Source organism: Carcharhinus amblyrhynchos, chromosome 12, assembly GCF_965287045.1.
Source record: "Carcharhinus amblyrhynchos chromosome 12, sCarAmb.v2.hapA, whole genome shotgun sequence".
Classification (NCBI taxonomy): domain Eukaryota; kingdom Metazoa; phylum Chordata; class Chondrichthyes; order Carcharhiniformes; family Carcharhinidae; genus Carcharhinus; species Carcharhinus amblyrhynchos.
In genome coordinates this window covers 67583381-67606944 of record NC_137335.1, presented here as the reverse complement: position 1 = coordinate 67606944, position 23564 = coordinate 67583381, and the positions used below count along the sequence as shown (strand labels likewise).

At 44.8% G+C, this 23564-nt stretch overlaps 1 protein-coding gene across 1 annotated transcript in view; it reads left to right on the top strand.

The window, feature by feature from the left end:
• The window catches only part of LOC145350623 (ALK tyrosine kinase receptor-like), a 1029887-nt gene that overhangs the window by 849794 nt on the left and 156529 nt on the right, over positions 1 to 23564 (top strand). Inside the window, exon 12 of the mRNA XM_080199829.1 lies at positions 21328 to 21490. Within this exon, the coding sequence (XP_080055955.1) occupies positions 21328 to 21490 (163 nt within the window). The remainder of the gene's footprint in view (positions 1 to 21327; positions 21491 to 23564) is intronic.

Below are 23564 nucleotides of genomic sequence, written 5' to 3'. Positions count from 1 at the left end.
ACATGAAAAGAAATAGAAGATGCAAAGCAGGTTTTCACTGAAGATAATTCTGTTTAAGTGCTCAACATATTGCCATCAAAAGGCCTGAAAAATGACATTTTCTCCTACTGTGCTAGAAGACTAGCTCAAGATCCCTGAAGAAGTACAATTTGGAGCATGTCTTAGTTTGAAAGATGGGAGTGTGACCAGTTTTATGGATGGAGGTTTGTTTAGACAGATGTCAAAGATTGAAGTGCCCCATTTGTACCTAACACACATAACTCACTCACGCCACAAATTCAGTGTTCAAAGCCAGGTGATTTGTTTGCATCCAGATTATTAGTGCACCGGGTGACAATTGTGACAGAGCTCTAGATATCTACGTTGGTTGAGATAGCAAGACCAGGGCAGCAGAAATTAGGTTTTTGTGGAAAAGTGCTCAGCCATCCGATACAAGCCAGCTTTACACTTTATAAACCTTCTGTTCAGTCGGCACATGGGGGCAGCGTGAGGGCCTGACTTCAAAGTTGTAGTCATGGTTTATAAACAACTACTTACTTACACCCAAGCATTTGGAGTCAAGAAAGACAGAAGCATTTCTACTTGAATATGGAGGTTAAACAACGCTTGGAGGAGGAAAAGGGTGCTTGACGCCTTTGAAGGTAATGAGGATAAACAGTGAAGTCAATTTCAGGTTCAATTCTGATTATATAGGAAATTTTCCATTATGTTGCTCATGGTAAGTCAAATAATACATTATTTTATCACAACACAGAATTGTATGTGTAAAATACAATATTCTGCTGCCAACGTGTCGCGGTGTTTACTTGACTACGAAGTGTAATGAATGTAAACCCCAACATTCCCTCAAGGTGACTTTCTGTTGGTAACACATTCAATTACTTTTTGTTTTGTATTTCTGACACTATAACTCACCCACCCGAGCAATGAATGCCCATCTCCCATCTCAATCTGGTTTCTCTCTCATACCCACCTTTTGCCCGAGATAGCCACATCTTCCTGTCTCGACCCCATTCGACTAAACTTCTGACCACCAACTTCTCTTTCTCAGACAATACAAATTGGTCCCTCTCCTTAGGCACCGTCCTCTTGCTTTTAAAACCACTATTGTTACCTGCTTCTTAATGAATATTTCTTCGACCTCTCTGTTCTCTCAATTACTTAAATCACTTTCCTTTTCAGAGTGGATGAACAAGCTACTTCCTACGTCCATGCTCGTCTGAAAATACTTTAAAGACTAATCCACACAGATTCCAAAAAGGAAAATCATATTTGACCAACTTTGTTGAATTCCTGGAAGAATTAACAAAGCAGATCGAGAGAGTAATACAGTAGGCTACTGAATAAGGTCAGGGAATAAGTAGGAGATAACAGGCTGGCTCCAAAAAAGAAAGCTGAAAGGAGGGGTTAAAGGGTTGGTGCTTGGATGAATGATATTCACAATTTAGTCAAATGATTTGGAATTGGGAACTGGAAGTATTATTTCAAAGTTTGCCGAATTTGGGTTGTAGTTAACAAAGGAGAACTGCACCAAAATATAGAGAAAAATTAATTAATAGAATCATAGAATCAAATAGTGCAGAAAGAGGTCTCTCAACCCATTAGGTCTGCACTGGCATGTGGAAAAACACCTGAACTCCAACCTAATCCCATCTGCCAGCAGTTGGCCCATAGCCCTGAGTCTTTAGACGTGCCAAGTGCTCATCCAGGTACTTTTCAAAGGATGTGAAGCAACTCACCTCCACCACTCTACCAGACAGCACATTTCAGACCATCACCACCCTCCGGGTAAAAAGCTTTTCCTCACACCCCCATCCCTGCCTGGCTCACAGTCACATCCTCCTGTCCCTGACCATTGACCAATTCTAAAGCTCTGCTTAATCTAAGGGAGGTCACTGCCTCTTGAAACAAAATGGCAAATAACTCTTCCCATTCATTGTCTTGCAGTATTTGCAGTGCACGCTGCAACCTAGCTGAAGCTGGAGGGAGTGCAGAGGAGGTTTACTAGGCTGATACCGGAGTTGAGGGGGTTGAGCTATGAGGAGAGGCTGAATAAACTAGGCTTGTACTCGTTAGAGTTTAGAAGAATGAGGGGAGATCTCATTGAGACGTATAAGATGATGAATGGGATGGATAGGATAGAGGTGGAGAGACTCTTCCCGCTCAAAAAAGACAGTAGGACTAGGGGGCACAGCCTCAAGATAAAGGGGGGGCGGTTCAGAACGGAGTTGAGGAGGAACTTCTTCACTCAAAGGGTGGTGAATCTCTGGAATTCTCTGCCCGTTGAAGTGGTGGAGGCTGCCTCACTAAATATTTTTAAGAAGCGGGTTGATGGGTTTTTGATAAGAGAGGGGATTAAGGGTTATGGGGAGAGGGCGGGAAAGTGGAACTGAGCCATGACAGATCAGCCATGATCTTATTGAATGGCGGGGCAGGCTCGAGGGGCCAGATGGCCTACTCCTGCTCCTATTTCTTATGTTCTTATGTTCTTATGTTCTTAAGTTGCTGGAGATTACCATGGGTTAGGCTGTGCTCTCCCCAAACTCGCCCTCATTGCAATTACAGCAAAGCTCTTACTCTGCCTGTCTATCCAACTTTATTTATTCATTTGATTTGTTAATCAGTTACTACTTTAGTCAAGTAACAATAAGTTACATTCTTCTTTCTTAGAGACTAACGGCACGATCTTACCGGCTGTTCATGTCACACTCCTGCTGCAGCGTGGTCGGAGAATTTGGCGCCCAGCCAAATCTCTGTTCACTACAGCGGGATAGGAAAATCCCACCAAAATAAAAAACACTCACCAGTTAACTGGGGTATGGTTGCATGGCCCCTTTAAGGGGTGATCCTTTGTCTATCATGTGACCAGCTGGAGCCAATGGAGCACAAGTGCGTGTGAACCTGGGCCAGGATTGGAGGCTACAGTTGGAGTCAGGGTGTTGTTCGGAGTAGACCTGTATAGTTATGTCGTAGAACAGAATCCCTACAGTGTTGAAGGAGGCCATTCAGCCCATTGAGTCTGCACCGACCACAATCCCACCCAGACCCTATTCCTGTAACCCCACGTATTTACCCTGCAAGTCCCCCTGATGCTAGGGTCAATTTATCATGGCCTAACCTGCAGATCTTTGGATGTGGGCAGAAACCGAAGCATCCTGAGGAAACCCATGCAGACACGGGGAGGATGTGCAAATTCTGCACTGAAAGTGACCCAAGCCGTGAATTGAACCCAGGTCCCTGGCACCGTGAGGCGGCAGTGCTAACCACTGTGCCCTGTGCTGTTAAACCTTTCATTGCACATAGTTTTTCTCAATCAATACATCCTTTAGTTTGTCATTTGCTACATTGTGTCACCTCAAATTATTCTAAGAGGTAAAACATGAAGAATAAAAAGCAGTACCTCCTCTCCTAACCCCCTGCACAAAATACCTACTTGCACCAAGGTCTGACTTGGTTTATGAAATGAGTTCATTCTTGGCAGGAGCATAAATGCACTCAGCTTACACGTAGAAAGAAAAAAAGCTTTCATTTATATAGGAGCTTTCACAAACACTAGACCTCTCAACGTGCTTTACAGCTAATGAAGTACTTTGGAGGTGTAGTAAATTGGTTGTAATGTAGGAACGCGGCAACCAATCTGGGAACAGCAAGTTCCCTCAAATAGCTGTGCAATAACAACCAGAAAATCTGTTTTTGTGATGCGATGGGGGGAAATCTATTCGGCAGGCTAACTCCATTGTTGTTCTCAAAGTAGTGCAGCGGGATCTTTTACAGCCACCTGACTGGACAAATAGGCCATTCCTGCTTTAATCCAAAAGTTGAAACCTTGGAGAGTACTCCCTCAGTACTACACTGGAAAGTCAGCCTTAATTTGTGTGCTTAAGCCCTGAAGCAAGACTTGAACTCCAAATCTTCTGACTTAAAATCAAGAGTGTTCCTGACTGAAGAAAACATATGACTCCATCCCAAGTGACAACTGCAAGGTCAGCTTCCTGTTACAATAATTACACTTAGTAAGGCAACCATTTTCAGCAGGTTGACAGCTAACTGCCACTGCTGCTGACAGGCAGTTTCTATTAACCAGGCCTTAACTAGCTTTTGCAATTTTAACGCTCTAAGTCAAACTCAAAATGTTCAACTAAATTACAGCTGGAGGATACCGAGCAAAGAAAGATCCTATTTGTCTCACATTCCCGATCTTAGCATTGTATTTACAATGCATGGTGGCACAATGGTTGTCTCTCAGTGCCAGGGACCTGGGTTTGATTCCCGGCTTCGGTCACTATCTTTGCAGAGTCTGCATGTTCCCCCTGTGTCTGCATGGATTTCCAGTGTAATAAGCCTTCAGAGGCAGAAGCCCCTGCATCAAAATCCCTTTATTGACAAACTCTAACAGCAGTACACAGAGTGCTAGTAGGCAGCAGGCTACCTGTGGAGGTACTAACACTCCCAGCTAAGTACAAGGCAAAGACTCCCTGATTGGCCCATCAATTGGATCCTTAATCAGGGAGCTCATACTCCAGTCGGCCAACCTCAATGACCTGATTGAAGTCATTACATCCGGTTTCCTCCCACAAGTCTGAAACCAGTGCCCTGGCCATGCTGAATTCTCCCTCTGTATACCCAAACAGGAGTGTGGCGACTAAGGGATTTTCACAGCAACTCCACTGCGGTGTTAATGTAAGCCTACTTTGACACTAATAAATAAACTTAAAAAACACTGTTTCCCCATCATTGCGCGCCTCACCCTCCTTCCCAAACCCCCCCTTCCTTCCTGTCACCATCATCCTCTCCACCCATTCCTTCCATCCAAGTCAGATTCCTTCCCTGCCCAAAGAGAGACTCTTGCTGTGAATTAATATTGGTCTTTTGTCAGCCACTCCGAGACGCAAGACTATGGTCTCTGATTTCCCTCTCTGTGGAGAAGTGCATGGCTGCTGACCCTTTTCCTAAGCTGGCAGAGTCTAGATCAAAAGTTATTCAGATGGACCTGTGCGTTATCCTTCTGAGACACTGGAAAAAACAGATGGCTTTTGAATGTTTGTGATTTATTTAACCGGTTGTAATGTAGGAGGTGAATGTATGTCTTGTATTTTTTTTTAAATTGCTTGCACCTTACTGGTAATGCATCAAGCCAGAATATAAACTAAATGTTTTGGTAGGTCCATTGCGCAGATGACATAAAAATATATAAAATCCATCATTAATCGACCAGTAATAGTAAATTCCTAATAGGTTCAACTTCATTTCATTAAATAAAAGATATTATTAACATGATTTTGATCTTCTTGAGAGCAGAACTCCATTAAAAAATAATGGATTGGGACATTTAAAAATTGTTTTCTTTAAATTGAGATTTAATCTTATCAGAAATGGTCTCAAATGTGCTCGGCTGAAGCATCATTCAATCATTATCTGACGCATTGCAGTTACTTCAATGGCCAAGATGTGCTAGAAGAGATCGGTTTAATCTATCCAGCGGAATATGATGAATAGTTTAAAAGATGTCGTAACGCTGCATAATGCCCTAATGTAATGATAATATACAATATGTGTAATCCATAACCATGAGTGTTGCTTTCCTCACAACACTAATCATGGAAAATGGTTGTCATCATAATCAGATTGGATAAATGGGAAGAAGGTGGAGAATCGTCAGTATTCCCACTGAAGAATGAAATAGTTGAATGGTACACAATTTGAAGAACGCAAAATGCGGCACCCTTCACGACCGCAAGACAGCCAACAGCATCTGATAGCCAATCAGTTCATTTTGAAACGTAGACCTCACTACCTAGCAGGGGAGAGTCAATATTTACCTGCCAGGGGTGAAACCATGATCAGGGAGGGGACGAGGCTAGCCCATTGTACTGGGGGTGTGCTGACACCAGCAATGGAAGCTTACCCAGGCTGGAGTAGTGAAAAGGATCAGGCATAGCCAATGAGGTTAAACTGAGGCTTTACCTGATACAGTCTTTCAAAACCATCTTGGTCTTTTGGCTAAGACGAAGCGATAGATCAAGTCCGGGATGGGGTGTAATGCCTCATCCTGTCAGCTTGGATCCTGTTTGACCGAGACCAAGATAGGATCCACTGTCTTGTCTTGTCAGCTTGAATCTTATTTGATCGAGCTCAAGATAAGATCCAATGTTTTGTCTTGTCAGCTTGGATCTTGTTTGACCGAGACCAAGATAGGATCCAATGTCTTGTCTTGTCAGCTTGGATCTTGTTTGTCCCTCATGTGGGGACCATGATTGGACCCAACTTGAATTGGCTTTTTTGATTAGAAATGAAGTAGCAAAAGAAAATAAATACTTATGAGGAGGGGACAGAGTCCTAGAACGGAGAACTGAAAATACAGCAATTATTAACTGCCGTTCTTCTTTTATATTTGTTCCTGACTGTCTGGCTGACTATCTCTCAGGCAGGAAAACCTGCATCACAAAAGGCAGTGAGCGGATGGGGTGCAGTGTTTTCGGGGTGCTGCCGTGCAGATAATGAGGCATGCCAGTTGTTTTGGGGAATGGTCCTGTAGTTGCGGGAAGCAGATAGTGAGCATGAGGAGTGTAGATTGTGGTCAAAGCATAATGCATGGTCAGGAGCCTCAACTCACCCTTTGTGGGGGGCGGCCTCGGATTGGGGGGAGTGTGGGGGTGGAGGCAGATCCTGTCTGTAAAGTGTCAGTCATGTTCTGGTGGGTCTCATGATCAGAAGTATCGTGGTTGGGAGGGCAGGTTGTGCTTTTCTTTAACATCGTTTATGGGATCTGTTGTATCTGCTGAGAGGATGGTTTAACATGTCACCTGAAAGGCAACTTGCGGAATCTTCCTGCCCTGCCTGCTACGGGGATCGTAGTGGGCTGGACACAGACCATGCAAAGGTCCATCCGTTGACCTCAGGCAGGATTTTCTGGTTTTGGGGTGGGGTGCAGCCATCTCAGGCAGTGAAGGGTTCCCGCTGCGCCACACTGGAGTGTCAACCTGGATGTTATGTTCAAGTACTTGGTTTGAAGTCCCACCTGTCTGCCTCAAAGGAGACAGTGTTCCCACTGAGGCACAGCTCACGCTGCATGGGAGAAAACCGAAAATATTAAGAGTGAATCGCAGGATTTCATCCAGCAGAACGATTTACAAATGGAAAAGTTCACTCTCAACACCACAAGACAAGCTGGGATGACTGTGGGCAACCAGAGCGTAAAAATCAGTGAATGACTGATGACAATGTAAGTAATCTGCACCTTCTGTGCTATCAGACTGGGATTGAAGCATCACTGCCTCTCATTTCTTTGTGCGTGCAAAAGGTTTTTTGAAGTGTTTTTCCAGCAAATACTCAGCACTATTTGAAATCCGAGCTTGAATAAAGCAATGGGCTGAGGATGAATGTTATTCTGCTCTGGTTTCAGAAGAAACGTCTCCCCCAGTCACACTCCTCTATTCATTTACTCTTCATCAAATGCCTCTTCTGACAGGCGGCACCAGCATGGTTTTTGTACAGTGACTGACCTCCATTAGCTCTCATTAACATCAATATCAGAGCACAATAAATCCTCTCTACAAATCGCCCCTCTTTAAGATATTTCACTGTAACGTCATTTATGTTTTAGTCCACTTTTTTCCGATTTATCTCACCGTTTCAATTCAACGCCACCTGCACCCTGGCCCACTGCCCCCACAGTCACCAGAGGTCCAGGCTGTAGGGAGAGAGCGAGGCCTGAGACCCCAGGAGAAGAGGTGCAGGCAGGGTTGGGAAACTGCTGGCCAACTGATGAACTGTGAGTAACTTGGGACAGGATGGGGATGGAGCCCCCAGTCCCCAACTCACCCCCCACTCCCCCAGCTCCTTTTGCAGCCCCCCACCCCAGTTCCAGCTCCTTCCATGGCCCCCACTTGGCTGCATGGCGGGGGCTCCCTCGTTCCCCCTTTCATGGGATAGGAGTTTGGATCCTGCAAACTGTCAGGAAGGGGTCCGGATTCTGGAGACAGAGTGGGAAAGGAGAGATAGTGAGAGACAGTTGGAAAAGAGAGAGAGAGGGAAGAGAGAGACTGAGGACAGAGAGAGACAGAGAGAGAGAGAGAGAAGGGAGGGAAGAGAGCGAAAGATAGTGAGAAAAGAGAGAGTGACAAAGAGAAAGAAGTGAGAGAGAGAGATGCAATGGGAAAGAAGAGAAAGTAAAAAGTCTGACAACACCAGGTTTTAGTCCAACCTATTTATTTGATAATATACTCGCAAGCTTGCGAGTATATTATCAAATAAATAGGTTGGACTAAAACCTGGTGTTGTCAGACTTTTTACTGTGTTTACACCAGTCCAACGCCGGCATACCCACATAAAGAAGAGAAAGACAGAAAGGAGAGATTGAGAGAGAGAGAGAGACAGTAGGAAAGCAAAGATTGAGGGAGAGAGAGACAGTGGGAAAGGAGGGATTGAGAGAGAGAGAGTAGGAAAGGAAAGCAAGTAGAAAGTTGAGCTGAGTTTCAGGAGTGCTGTGGGTGATTTATTTGGGTCTTATTTGGGTGATTTAGTGTTATCCAATTCCAAGGCATACAGTATTTATTATACTCAGTCATCTATAATCCAGTGTTTCAACTTGTACGTTGCTTTTTCCAGGCAAGAAATGTTGAGAGGAACATAACTCAGGCTTTAACATTGATTCCTACGGTGGTCTGTGTACACCCCTACCAGGTACACTTCCCAGAAAGTTTACCCAGGGATTTTGAAATGTAACTATGTTCTCCAGGATATGTTACTAGATCAATCTCTTTCTCATTCATCTGCAATGTGCAACCCATCTGCTCGTGCCTCAGATCCCTGTCCATGAGCTCAATCTGGCTTGCTTCTGGCATGGAGCTCTTCCCAAACCTTTGTAACCAGCCCCTCCAATCACCTCCCCGCCAACAACTCCCTCACTCCCCCCCCATTCCCTGGCTGTGTGTTTATTATTAACCTAGGCCTGCCATTCAGAACTTTCAATTCACTCTGCCAGCCCTTGCCCCGGGAATCACAATACTCTAGGTCCCAATTGAAGCTTTGGAAAAGAGTGCTGCTGGGAGCAAGAAGCACGTCCTTATCCAGCGTGCCCTTACCAAGAAAACTCTCTGTGCTGCACGTGTTTATTGCTACCACCCTGCCACAGGTCAGACTTTTCTGCTTGGAGGCTTTCAGAGGTGAGTACTTTTCATTAATACAGCTGCACTCAACATCCCTTTGCTGTGCTATTGTGGTCTGGGGCTGGACCTGGAAATAAATGAGGAGGATGACTGATGTCGGAGAAGTGACCCTTTCTGCCGTTTTAGCAGACCCAAGCTCGCTGAGGCAGTGTCTGAGAATGCCCAAGTATACTCTGTTCCTCACAGAGTTTTATTTCATTCGATTTGATTTATTATTGTCACGTGTTAGAATACAGCGAAAAGTATCTTTTCTTGTGCAGTATACAGACAAAACATACCATTCATAGAGAACATGGGGAGAAGGAAAGGAGAGGGTGCAGAATATAGTTTTGCAGATACAAATAGGACCAAGAGAAAGGTCAGCTTAACGTATGATAGAACCATTCAAAAGACTGACAGCAGCAGGGAAGGAGCTGTTCTTGAGTCGATTGGTCTGTGTTCTCAGACTTTTGTATCTTTTCTCTGGTGGAAGAAGGTGGCAGAGAGAATGTCCGGGGTGCGTGGGATCCTTAATTATGCTGCCTGCTTTGCCAAGACAGCAGGAACTGTAGATAGAGTCAATGGATAGGCGGCTGATTTATGTGATGGATTAGGCTACGTTCATAGCCCTTGGTAGTTTCTAGCGGTCTTGGTCAAAGCAAGAGCCATACCAAGCTGTCATACATTCAGAAAGGATGCTTTCTATGGTGTATCTGTAAAAATTGGTGAGAGTCACAGCAGACATGCCGAATTTCCTTAGCCTCGTGAGAAAGTAGAGGTGACTGTGGGCTTTCTTGACTATAGTATTGGCATGGAGGGACCAGGGCAGATTGTTGGTGATCTGAACACCAAGAAACTTGAAACTCTCGACCATTTCCACTTCATCACTATTGACGTAGACAGGGTCATGTTCTCCACTACGTTTCTTGAAGCCAATGACTATCTCCTTTTACTGACATTGAAGGGGAGGTTATTGTCATTGTGTCCAGGGACCAGAAACTCTGATTCTATCCTCAGGACACAGAAGCATTTTATCCAACCAGAGTCAACTGAAGCCACCACCAACATTAACTATCATTGAAGACATTCTCTTCCTGGCCAGATGCCGATGCTTCTTGCTGCCGAGTGCACTCCCATGATGTTCGACTTTCGGCTGTGCCACCTCCCCTTCTACACTCTGACCGTGCAATGTTTTTAGAGCGAGCGGAGAAGACAGAGAAGATATAGGGAACCAAGACTCAGTGACAGAAAGCGATGTTTCTTCACCCAGCCCTGGTAAAAATGGCAAGATTGGCTGGGAGGCTGGTACCTGTTGACAACTTTACAAAAAAAGAGTTTTTTTTGTTTTTCATTGTGTGTCTGAATGTCTTTTACAGTGAGGTTGAAGTCATTGTGCTTCAAGTTTAAGTGCATCGTTGACTTGAGAGATTAAGGGCAATAATCTTCTTTTCATTGCATGGAGGAAAGCAGCCAAATATTTGCACTGGTTGATGTTAGTGTAACAGTTTGCATTGTAGTCTCATTATACAGCACATCACCATGTCCAACTGGACCCTTGTGCTCCAAGTTAAACAGCACCATTAGCAGTTACATTGCTGAGCATTCCCTCCTTGCAACCAAATCTCACTTATCTCCCTATAGCTCTCCCCTCCACCATTAGTGTTTATTTCATTCTAAGCACATAACCCCCTGGTTTGCTCCCAACAACTTTGCCGAGTATACCCCCTCCAGTGTTCAACAGGGAACATATTGCACAGCAGCATTCTCAACATACGTCATGCAGCGCAGTGGTTAGCACTGCCGCCTCACAGCTCCAGGGACCCCGGTTTGATTCCAGCCTTAGGTGAGTGTGTGGAGTTTGCACGTTCTCCCGTGTCTGCGTGGATTTCCTCCTGGTGCTCGGGTTTCCTCCCACAGTCTGAAGGTGCACAGGTTGGATGAATTGGCTATGCTAAATTGCCCCTTAGATGGGTAGGTTAGGGGGATTAGTCATGTACGAGGTTACAGAGATAGGGCAGGGAGAAGGCCTATGTAGGATATTCTGTCAGAGAGTTGGTGCAGACTTGATGGGCGGAATGGCCTCTTCTGCACTGTAGGGATTCTCTGATGCTTCTATGAGCACAATCCCATTAGTTTTCCTACTCTATACTTTCTTTTTACAAATGTCAACAAAATTAGATGAGCATAGAAAATTGGAAAGAAATTAACTTCATTGAAACCTCCAGTAAGTCTATCAATGTATTTTACCTGATTAACAGCTTCTGTGTAATTACATTTAGGCACAGTCCTGTCATTCATACTTTTATTGTGCTCACTAATTGCTTAAGCAATAGTCAAAGCAGTATCTGCAACTTAACCAGATTAACTTTGAAACTTGGAAGCTAGAAGCAGGTGTAGGCCATTCAGCCCTCTGAGCCTGCTCCGCCATTCATTATGATCATGGTTGATCATCGAATTCAATATCCTAATCCCCCTTCCTCCCGTATCCCTTGATCCCTTTAGCCCCAAGAGCTATATCTCATTTCTTCTTGAAATCAGACAACATTTAGGCCTCAACTACATTCTGTGGTAGTGAATTCCACACATTCATCACCGTCTGGGTGAAGACAATTATCCTCACCTCGTTCTAGTAGGTTTACCCCTTATCCTCAAATTATGACCCCTGGTCCTGGACTCCCCCATATTGGGAACATTCTTTCTGAATCTACCCTGTCTAACCCAGTTAGAATTTTATAACTTTCTATGAGATCCCCTCTCACTCTTCTAAACTCCAGTGAATATAATCCTAACTGACTTAGTCTGTCCTCATATGACAGACCTGCCATCCCAGGAAATCAGCCTGGTAAACTTCTGCTGTGCTCCCTCTGTAGCAAGGGCATCCTTCCTCAGATAAGGACACCAAAACTGCACATAATATTCCAGGTATGGCCTCACCAACGCCCTATATAATTGCAGCAAAACATCTCTATCCCTATACTCAAATCCTCTCGCTTTGAAGGCCAACATCCTATCTGCCTTCTTTACAGCCTGCTGTACCTGCATGCTTGCCTTCAGCGACTGATGCACGAGGACTCCAAGGCCTCGTTGAATACTACCTTTCTCAATTTACATTCATTCAAGTAATAATATGTCTTCCTATTATTGCTACCAAAGTGGATAACCTCACATTTATTCACATTATACTGCATCTGCCATGCAGATGCCCACACACTCAGCCTGTCCAAATCACATTGAGGCATCTCTGCATCCCTCTCACAGCTCACCTCCCACCCAGCTTTGTATCATCTGCAAATTTGGAGATAATACATTCAGTTCTCTCTTCCAGATCATTGATTATAATGTGAACAGCTAGGGTCCTAGCACAAACCCCTGAGGAACTCCACTAGTCACTGACTGCCAATCGAAAAAAGATCTATTTATGCCAACTCTTTGCTTCCTATCTGCTAACCAGCTTCCCGTCCGTCTCAAGACATTACTTGCAATCCCATGTGCATAGGTTGGTTCCCACGTTGCCATGTCATGTTTATTCACCAGCCCTTATATAGATGGGAACATTTACTGGGAGGCTAATCACCTGCTGGTGACTATTGGAAGACTCATTGCAATTTGCCCCATTTGAAAGCTGAGGTTAGTGCACCACAAGAGCTGGCAAGGTAAGAGGTGGGTAACACAGAAGATTTATCCAATAAGGCTAACTATTGTCAGAATCTTTGGAATGGTAACAGGCGATGACAACTGGAGATCGAGGTAAAGTTATGAAACTTGCTTGAAGAACCTACCTACTTCAGCAACTGTGTATAAAGAAGCTGTGTTCCAATATTCATAGAATCAAAGAATCCCCTACAGTGTAGAAAGAGACCATTAGGCCCATCAAGCGCTGATTCCAACTGAGTATTTTACCCAAATCATATACCTGTAACCGTACATATTTACTCTGCTAATCCCCTTAGCCTGCATATCTTGGGACACCAAGGGGCAATTTAGTATGGCCAATCCACCTAACCACCATGCCTTTTGGATTGTGGGAGGAAACCAGAGCACCCAGGGGAAACCCACACAGACACAGAGAGAATGTGCAGCCTCCACACAGAAACATGAATCGAACCCATGTCCCTGGCGCTCTGAGGCGGCCGTGCCACCGATGGGACTTCAGAGGTGTCCCAAATTTTCTTATTAAACATCCAAGTCTTTGGGCAATATCTGAGTATGGGGTGCCAGGGGGTGGGAGTGGATTCTGAGTCCTTCCTGCCGGGGGCATCTTCTGGTCCCATTGATGTCGGCACCGATGTGGATTTCCAGGCTCAAGACACCATGAGTCATGCATTTTCCATTATCATTAGTGGGACTGGAGGATCCTGCAGGCAATGGGGAGGTGGGGGTGGGGGTGGTGGGGGTGGCAGGGGTGAGTTGGGGAAGGTGCAAAACTACAGCCTTGAAGTGTGAGGTCCACTTTGTGTAACACGCAAGAAACAATACTTTTCACTGTATCCCAATACACATGACAATAAAATATCAAATCAATCAACCTCGATATGACTGGGTACTTCCAAGCGCTATCAGGAGAGGCTGCTGGCTGTTTTGCATTTTTTTTGCTGCATCTGTGAAATTGGCCTCTTCCACCACATTGTGTCATTCCTTAAATTCAGCAGTGTATATGTCGCATCAGCTTAATTATCAGTCTGAATTTCGCCAGTCACTTAGCATTCTCTGCATACAAGACACCAGTGATTACACTGGTTGTCATTCATGAGCCTGACACTTATGCTAAGGAAGTTAATGGGATTAGACTGCGTATTGTGTGCTCGGAAACATTACTGGGAATGCTGCAAGGCAATGTGTGCTCAAGCTTACAAGGGGGTCACTGTTCCCTTTATGTTCAGACAGTTTGTAGTGACCGACGACTGTCACGATACGCGTATCTTGGGAGAACTGAAAATCTCCTGATGCTTGGGGGAAATAGACTGCAAGGTGGCTTCACCAGGGCCATAAGTTACCCACTTAAAGAATGGCTAATCACACCTTCACAGATCCATACAATCCCTACAGTGCAGAGGAAGGCCATTCAGCCCATCGAGTCTGCACCAATAAAAACTCCACCCAGATCCTACCCCTGTAACCTCACATGTTTACCCGCTAATCCCTCTAATCTACGCATCCCGGGACACTAAGGGGCAATTTAGCATGGCCAATCAACCTAACCCTCAGCAATGTGCTTGTCGCTTAAATGAGTTCTGCAATAACCTCAGTTCAAGGGCAATTAGGGATGGGCAATAAATGCTGACCCAACCAGCAATGCCCATGTTCCATGAATGAATTTAAAATAATCAAAATCGGCAGTGATCCAACCTTGGCAAACCCTACTGCATGGCGTGAGACTTCTTACTGTGCCCACCCCAGTCCCATGCCGGAATCTCCACTACGTTCTTATTCAATCATCTCGAAGACATGGCTATTGTTACAAGGGTGTAGTCGAGGCTGCTTTCAAGCTCTACACCGTTTCCTTTCCATTGTCAGTATCTGAGATTTGTTGATTGACATGCATGGTTCACAATGCTGTAAAAATGGATTCTCCTACAGTCTGAAATCTCTGGCTGCTTCGTCTAACCAGTGCTTCAGCAGGGTTACAGGTTTGCACCTCTGTTTTATTAACCTCAACCTTAAATGTATCAGCTTCACAGTTTACATTCTTTCAGTTTTTATGCACACCTCACTCCAGTGCAAACAACAGCGACTCACAACTACTCTCTGTTTTCTGTCCCATAACCAATTTGTATTCACTGCCCCTTCTATCTCATGGGTTTCAATTCTGCTAACATGCCTAATATGTCAGACATTATTAAGCAGCCTTTGAGAGGCTATATTCGCAACATCAACTCCACAACCCTCATCCACCACCACTGGTATCTCATCAAAACTCAATCAAGTCAGTCAAGCAAAATCTTTCCTTAACAAACCTGTCTGGCTCTTCTTTGCTAGTTACTTGTTCAAACGACTTTCATTTTTCTCTCACATTCTTTTTTCTTAGCCTCCCCACCAGTGACTTCTGTGCACTTCTGATGTGTTCTCTATTATACAAGTGTTGCAGTTTCTGCTCATGTGCCATGTCCTTCACGGTAGCACAGTGGTTAGCACTGCTGCCTCACAGTTCCAGGGACCTGGGTTCGATGCCCGGCTTGGGTCACTGTCTGCGTGGAGTTTGCACACTCGCCCTATGTCTACTTATGTTTCCTCCGGGTGCTCCAGTTTCCTCCCATAGTAAAAAGATGTGCGGGTTAAGTGTGTTGGTAATGTTAAATTAGTGTCCTGGGATGTGTGTGGTAGGGGGATTAGCAGGGTGAGTGTGTGGGGTTCGGGGATAGGGCCTAGGTGGGATTGTTGTTGCTGCAGGCTCGGTGGGCTGAGTGGCCTCTGTTTGCACTGTACGGCTTCTGTGGTTTGATTAATAACTCCTCCTTTTTATGTGTCACATGTGAGTCATTTGGGTTACAATTTCCACAAAAAAAACGATTTACAGAATGCAATCCCAAAGCACCCAGACAGATCTGAAATTCAATTTAATAAAAATAAGTTTTACTTATTCAATAAGAAGTCTCACAACACCAGGTTAAAGTCCAACAGGTTTATTTGGTAGCACGAACTTTTGAAGCTCTGCTCCTTCACCTGAGGAAGAAATGCTCTGAAAGTTTGTGCTACCAAATAAACCTGTTGGACTTTAACCTGGTGTTGTGAGACTTCTTACTGTGCCCACCCCAATCCCATGCCGGCATCTCCACATCATTCTTATTCAATCACCTCGAAGACATGGCTATTGGTACAAGGGTGTAGTCAAGGCTGCTTTCAAGCTCTACGCCATTTCCTTTCCATTGTCAGTATTTGAGATTTGTTGATTGACATGTATGCTTCACAATGCTGTAAAAATGGATTCTCCTACAGTCTGAAATTGCTGGCTGCTTCGTCTAACCAGTGCTTCCGCAGCGTTACAGGTTTGCACCTCAGTTTTACTAATCACAACCTTATATTAAATGTATAGCAGTTTACACTCTTCCAGATTTTATCCTGTCAAATATTTGAAAGCACGTGATTGCCAGTTAGCCACAGTACATGCATGTGCTGAGGGCCCAATACAGGCAACCTGGAAAATTAGCAGGATCTTCCCAACAGCTTCAAAAAGCTAACACATTCGCTGAAAACCGATAACTCAAGGAGAGGTCTGATAGTAAAAACAAGTAGTTACACAGGCACTGTGTCCAAAGCAGTTATCATTTATATTGCTTCACTTTGAGAGTCTGCACGTTTTGCCCGTGTCTGTGTGGGTTTCCTCTGGTTTCCTCCTGTGGTCCAAAAGACATGCTGGTTAGGTCATGCTAAGTTCTCCCTCAGTATACCCGAATAGGTACCGGAGTGTGGCGACTGGGGAATTTTCACACTAACTGTATTTCAGTGTTAATGTAAGCCTACTTGTGACACCTATAAATAAACTTTAAACTTATATGGAGGAAAAAGATATATGTTCATGAGCGAATGAAAGGAACGCCTAAAAGCTGAAGGTACAGATTCAACTATAGATTCAACTGTGAGTCCAGAATAATTATAAATCTTCACCCTAAAAAAATGTATTCTGGTTAATGTTAACAACATTTATACTTCACAATGGAAGGAAAATGTCATTTTTAAATTTTCAACAGACTGTCATTTATTGCCTTCTTTTTGGTTTGTGCCCCTCTTCCCTTCATTATTATCCATTCCCCCTACCCTCCATTGTCATCCATTTACCTTCGACTTCATATCCATCACCTCCCCTTTCCATTTTTCCTTCAATGTCACCCATTTGCTCCTGAACTTTCTCCTCCCTTAACTTTACTGTCATTCTGATGCTCTTAATCTCCCTTTGCCTGCCTGCCCTCTTGTTAGGTTCTCTCCTTCCCCTTGGCATTCTTTTCTCTCTCTGCTCATCCTGACTCCATTGGCTAATGAGCTGGGTTTGAACTCGCTCCTCCCTTTTTTGAGCCTCCAGTCCAGAGAGGTGCTGATGAGGGCCAAGTGATTGGAGAGAGTGCTAAGAGGTCGCAGAGGCACTAGACACCAGTCTTGAAGGGAACAGGGGCGAGGTGCAGGGTAGAATGTGATTACACTTATTCGTGTCAGCAGATATTGTCGCATTGAATAGGCCCAGCCTGAAACATTGATGATTAGGATGTTGGAAGGTCCAAACGTTCCAGTGACTAGTGATTTCAATTTAAACGTACTTGGCAGGATTTTACTGCCTCATTCGGGTGAGGCTGCAAATTCCTGCCCAAGGCCAATGGAGATTTCCATTGTCAGACCCTCGCCCACACCGATTCCACGGCAGGCAAGGTGGTAGAGTTCCAGCCATCAATTCGTTAATGAACCATCTTTCTTCCAAAGTTAGAAAGTCATAGAGGTTTACAGCATTAAAAAAAAGTCCTTCAGCCCAACTTGTCCACGCTGCCCAGTTTTACCACTAAGCTTGTCCCAAGGGTCCATATCCCTCTATACCAATCTTCCCCATGTAAATGCCTTTTAAAAGACAAAATTGTATCCGCCTCCACTACTGCCTCTGACAGCTTGTTCCAGACACTCACCATCCTCTGTGTGAAAAATTGCCCCTCTGGACCCTTTTGTATCTCTCCCCTCTCACCCTAAACCTATGCCCTCTAGTTTTAGACTCCTCTACCTTTGGGAAAAGATGTTGATTATCTATTTTATCTATGCCACTTATTATTTTGTAGATCTCACTAACAGCACCCCTACACCTCCTAAGATTTAGGGAAAAAAAGTCTCAGTTTATCCAGCCTGTCCTTATAACTCAAACTATCAAGTCCTGGTAACATCCTAGTGAGTCTTTCCTGCACTAATTGATGAGAAGGGCTGCAATATTAAAGAGTTTGCCAGTCTTTTTACTATCCAGAGTCCCTTGATAAAATGGGGTACATCACCTCCCAACCTCAAGATAGTTGTGTGTAACTACAGCTATAGATATTGGCTGTGACTGGGAAGTTTAATGGAATAGGCTGTCACATCTGAGCATATTGCATTACTTGAATGTAAAGCGGTTAGTAGAAAAGTAAGTGGGACATATACATCAGGAAGGAAGTCCACTATACTTTCCAACACCTTGACAAAGAATTGAGCTTCTTTTGTAGTTCTCCCCACCTAATTACATGGTTTTCAGTGGGCTCAATGATTCTACACTTTCAGCAAAATCTGTCCCAATGCGACACTGAGCAGTTGCTGAGAAGGCGCAGTTTGTCTCCACAATTACGTTTGCACTCGGTATAATCAGTATGTGTGGATCGCTCCAATTGCTTACTCTAAAAATGCTGAAGGTATTTTCCTTCCTATGCTGGCTGGGTGCAAGGCTGTAAATAAAGCAATATCATTCAGTACAGAGCATTGTCACAGCGCTTCGTTCTGCATTGTGCAAATATCGGAGTCGTATTGCTGGCCACTCGAACATTAACTTCCTCCACAGCCTGATGAAAGGACTTCTCGGATGTGGTTGGAGGTTTGCAGCGGTTTGTCTTGCTGATTGTATTATCACACTATGCGTGCACCCGTTACTTAGGTGAGATCTCCCTGTCCCAGCCACCCCGAGACTGGGCAATCCCGCCTGAGGTCATCGAACCGCTCAATGGTCAGTGAAGTTTTCCATCCCAGCCGAAATAATTCCCACTGCAGGCGGGACTGAAAAATTTACCACGTGTGGAGGGAAATAAACTATTTTTCCTTTAACCATTTGGCATTTTGCCAAATTGGAGACCGGAGGCAGGTTAAAGCAACGTTGCAGTGCACTGTAACCTCCCAAACCTGGGACCACATCATTTGTGGATTTTTGGATTATAGAATGCCTAACCACAGGTGTGCCAACTGGTAAACACTGGCAAAAGATATATCACACACAAAAACAGAAAAGGCTGGAAGATCTCTGCAAGTCTAAAGGGAGAATAGAACCAATATTTTGAGTCTGGATGATCCTTCATCAGAACTTTTATCTTGGTGCTTTTGTCTGGCTAGATATATACTTACCTAGAATCATAGGGCCTGATTTTACCATCATGTTGCAGCCATGCGAAAACATGGTAAAGTCGGGCGTGAGATGAGTAGCGTCCACCTCTGCGCCGGTTCCCCCTTAACCAAGGCCCAAAGGTGGCCGCAATTGGGACCATGCCCAAAATAGGTGCGATTGCTATTTAAATGCATTTGCATGCATTTGAATTGACTTAATGGGCTGCATGCCCAACTTTACGGGCACCTTCCCCTCTCTCACTGCGTTCACCCACCCAGAATCATCACTAAATAGACATGCTCCATCAAAGTCTGATTCGGGCGCTCCAGATAGTGAGGCGGTAGCATCCGACGGCTCTCTGCTTGAAATCGGTAGTGTGGGGAGGGGGTGGTGGTGATGGTGTTGGTGTTGGGAAGGTGGGTCCTCTGCCACTCTGCTTGAGATCGGTGAAGGGGAAGGGGGGTCTGCTGCCACTCTGCCTGAGATCGGTGGGGGGAGAAGGGGGGAAGGGCCCGCCATCTGTCTGAGTGGCACGGGGCGGGGGGACAAGGGGGTCACTAATGTTGTGAGGGTAGGGCAATGTGGGGGCCGGGGGAGGCATTATCCGGCCCAGAGGGATGTTCCAGGGGAACGACATTCTATATTTTTTTCTGCGCGTGCGCATTTGGAGGCTCAGCCCGGAGCTGCAGGATTTTGGATGCATTAAGCCCCACCCACAGGCTTGTGCAGTGCGATTCGGAATCGCTGATATTTCTGCAGGCAGCGCATGTGTGGGGGCGCCTGAGAATGGGCTCAAAAGTCGGATCTGAAACACTCCCAGTTTCAAGTCCGCCCAGCACTTAGAATTAAAATGGTAAAATAGGGCCCATAGAATCCCTACAGTACAGAAGGAGGCCATTCAGCCCATTGAGTCTATGCTGACTGCAATCCCACTGAGACCCAATTCCTGTAACTGCACATTTTTATCCTGCTAATCCCCGTGACACTAGAATCAATTTAGCATGGCCAATCAACCCAACCTGTACATCTTCGGACTGTGGGACGAAACTGGAGCACCCGGAGGAATTGCACGCAGACACGGGGAGAATGTGCGAATGCCACACAGACAGTGACCCAAGGCCGGAATTGAACTTGGGTCCCTGGTGCTGTGAGGCAGCAGTGCTAACCACTGGGCCACTGTGCCGTTCATAAAACATTGATCAAACATTATGCAGCAGTAATAAACATTGTTATGCTTCTCCAAACACTGTGTTGCCCATGTTTCAGCTCCCAAACTAAACTGAAACTCAAATGAGTTCTGGATAATTGGTGTTTCTGAAGAATAGATTTCTGGATTGGCGGGGTGGGGGGGGCGGGGGGGGGGGGGGGGAAGGCGCGGTTACTGCCTTTTTGTCCAAAGGCAAGCATGGCTCTGCATCCTCTCAAGGTGCAGTCAAGTGAAATAGGAGGCTGGGCTGCTATCCGACCAGGCTGCCACTGATACATGGTAGACAGTCAATGTGCTCTGCGCAGATGATAAATAGGACAACGTGGGTTCCAAACTTCCTTTGATAAACGATTGTTCTGTCTGCAATCAAATATTTAGACCCTGTGGCTATGTCTGTTTCAGTGACTCCAAAGCGCCCTCAAACTACTTACAGCAAAGTTATTTGAAAAATTGTCTTCTTCACAAAATAAAAATCCAGCAGAGGAGTTGTTTCATTCTGCGGAGGGAATAATCACCCTTTCTTACTTTTATTGGGATATATCGCCGACTGTGATTTATTGCTATGTTTCAGTGTGGTATCACAGAAGCACTGGGGACTTCTGTGCATTCCTGTACACAATCATATACTATGTGGTAACTACATTGAATTGGTAAACCTGAAGCCAAAACTCATTTTTTCCCTGATTTTTTGGTGGAGGAAATGGAACTGAGTTAATTAACTCAGATAATTACTCCATGATTTCTTCTTGACATCACTACGGGTAACTTTGATTTGGGGTTAGCGCACCCACAGAGGTTAAACACCACTTTATCATCAGACCTGTTTTTCCATTAAAATGATCAAAGATTTAATTTGCGCCAACAACCTCCAGTCAAATGCGCTTGCAGCAAAAACAGTCGCCGGTGCCTTAATTTCTCATCTGCCCCACTCCTTCGCCATTTTTCAGGTCCGTGGATCATCAGGACATGTGGTGCCAGTGGACCCAAAGGGCCAACGCAAACTCAGTGCAACAATGCCTACAGGAACACCAGTACCTCTGTGGTGGTGATAGCGAAAGGGCCTTGGAAAGGCATTCAGAAGTGGAGAGTACCGGCAACAGACACGTACAAGTAAGTGGAGACGTCCTTCCTTTTATGTTAGTTCTCGAGATGTACGGGTTGTTAGCAAAGCCAGAATGTATTATCCGTCATTTGCTTTCCCTTGAGCAACTAGTAATGAACCTAATCAGAAAACACTGGAAAAACTCAGCGGGTCTGACAGCATCTGTGCAGAGAGAATGGAGAGAACATTTTGAGTCACGATGATCCTTCACCAGATCTATTTCATTTATTATTGTCACATGTATTAACATACAGTGAAAAGTATTGTTTCTTGTGCGCTATACAGACAAAGCATACCATTCATAGAGAAGATACAACATCTTGTACAAAGTCTTTTGAAGTTGTACAAGACATTGGTAAGGCCACACTTGGAATACTGTGTACAGCTCTGGTCACCATGGTGGAATGAACTAGTGGACACCACGGAGGTGACCTAAAACCCATGTTCACCATCCGTGCGAATGTCAACGGAGACACAAGATCCAGAAGCCACAGTTCTCGCTGGCAAGAAAGTGATTTCAGAGCTTCCTGACCCCCTCGCCGGCAACTTCATCAAGTCCACATAACAGGTGTGAACCTGCTTTACATGAATTTGAAAGTATTCAAATGTCATTAATATTAACCGGGGGAGCAAAGACAAGTATAGCCCTCCCAGGGGAAGAGAGATATGGCCAGATAGTGGCCTGGGAATGCCCCCAGGCACTGCCCCTTGGCACAGTTTGGCACCATGGAGGATAACTTGCAACAGATGTTATTCCCATGTGTCTGCTACCCTTTTCCTTCTAGTTGGTAGAAGTTGCAGTTTTGAAGGTGCCAGTGAAGGAGCAGGGTACCCATATGCATGAAGGGTACGATCTGATATGTAATATCAGATCCAGGTATACTGATAGATCAGTGACGTTAGAATCAGATAAACGTTAGCATGAACAGGGTTGTCCAGCCTATGCAGATGTTAATTCCACATCAGAAAGGGGAAAACTTACAGCAGCCACATGGGGTGAGAGTGTCAGACTGTCATAATCTGGAGCCTCCACCACTAACCAAGCTAACATTCATGCTATAACGTTACATTACGTTACACTTGCGGGTGCCCATGCCACTCATAGAGCAAGTAGGACACGCACAGCTACCCAAGTTGTTGGAAAATGCACCAAAAGCTATTGACGCAGAATCTCCTTCTCTCCTCTGCAAAGCTGAACAAAAATGCCCTTTTGTGAAGAGGTAATTAGTGGCTTGTAACTTGGAACCTGCTTCGGGAGTCAGCTGAACAGCCCCAGGATGGGGACACATGAACTCCCAGAATCAGAAGTCCCCACTCCCAGTCCTATCCTAGCTTTGCTTGGGGTGAGCAGAGATCCCATCCCATCGCTGAGAAGGCACCCTGATGTGGCAGTAACCTTGTGCACTGGTCTCATTCTTAATGCACCCAGCAAAGTCTTGCTGGAGTTAGATTGGCAATGCGTCAAAAGAGCTATGGATTTTCAAGCCCAGAACTGTATATCACTTCCCTGCACTCTTTGAGATGTCAAGCACTTTGAAATGTTTTAATAGGGGTGATAAACTGCTAATTTCCTGTTAATGATATGATTGATCCAGCCAATTCTGAAGAGCAGTGTGCAGTTTTGGTCGAGCTATCTTGAAAATCATTAGGATCCTTTTGAAAGAGTGATGATGTCAGGCCTCTGGGGACTAATTCATGAGAAAAGCTTAATTAACTCATTTTATGTTCACTTGGAGGAAGATTGAGGGGAGACAAATGAAAAGCGTAGTTAAGGTAAATTTGGACAAGAGCATTGAAGTAGGGAACTTCAACTCAAATGCAAAGCAATAACTGAATTTAGAAAAAAATAATGCCACAGGACTGTAAATATGTCAGACAGGCTTCCAGGAGTTCACTCAGGGTCACACTTGTGAAGGAACTAGATTGAAATTTGTTGGCAAAGAGTAAGAGAGTTGTAGAGCTATAAAGACAACGACTTTTCTGTCAGTAGAAGTTAGGCAAGGGACTTGGTTTGCTTTATATTAGGGGAAAGATAAAAATGTGAAGATGCCCCTCTGGGCATCAGACTCCACCATTGGGTTC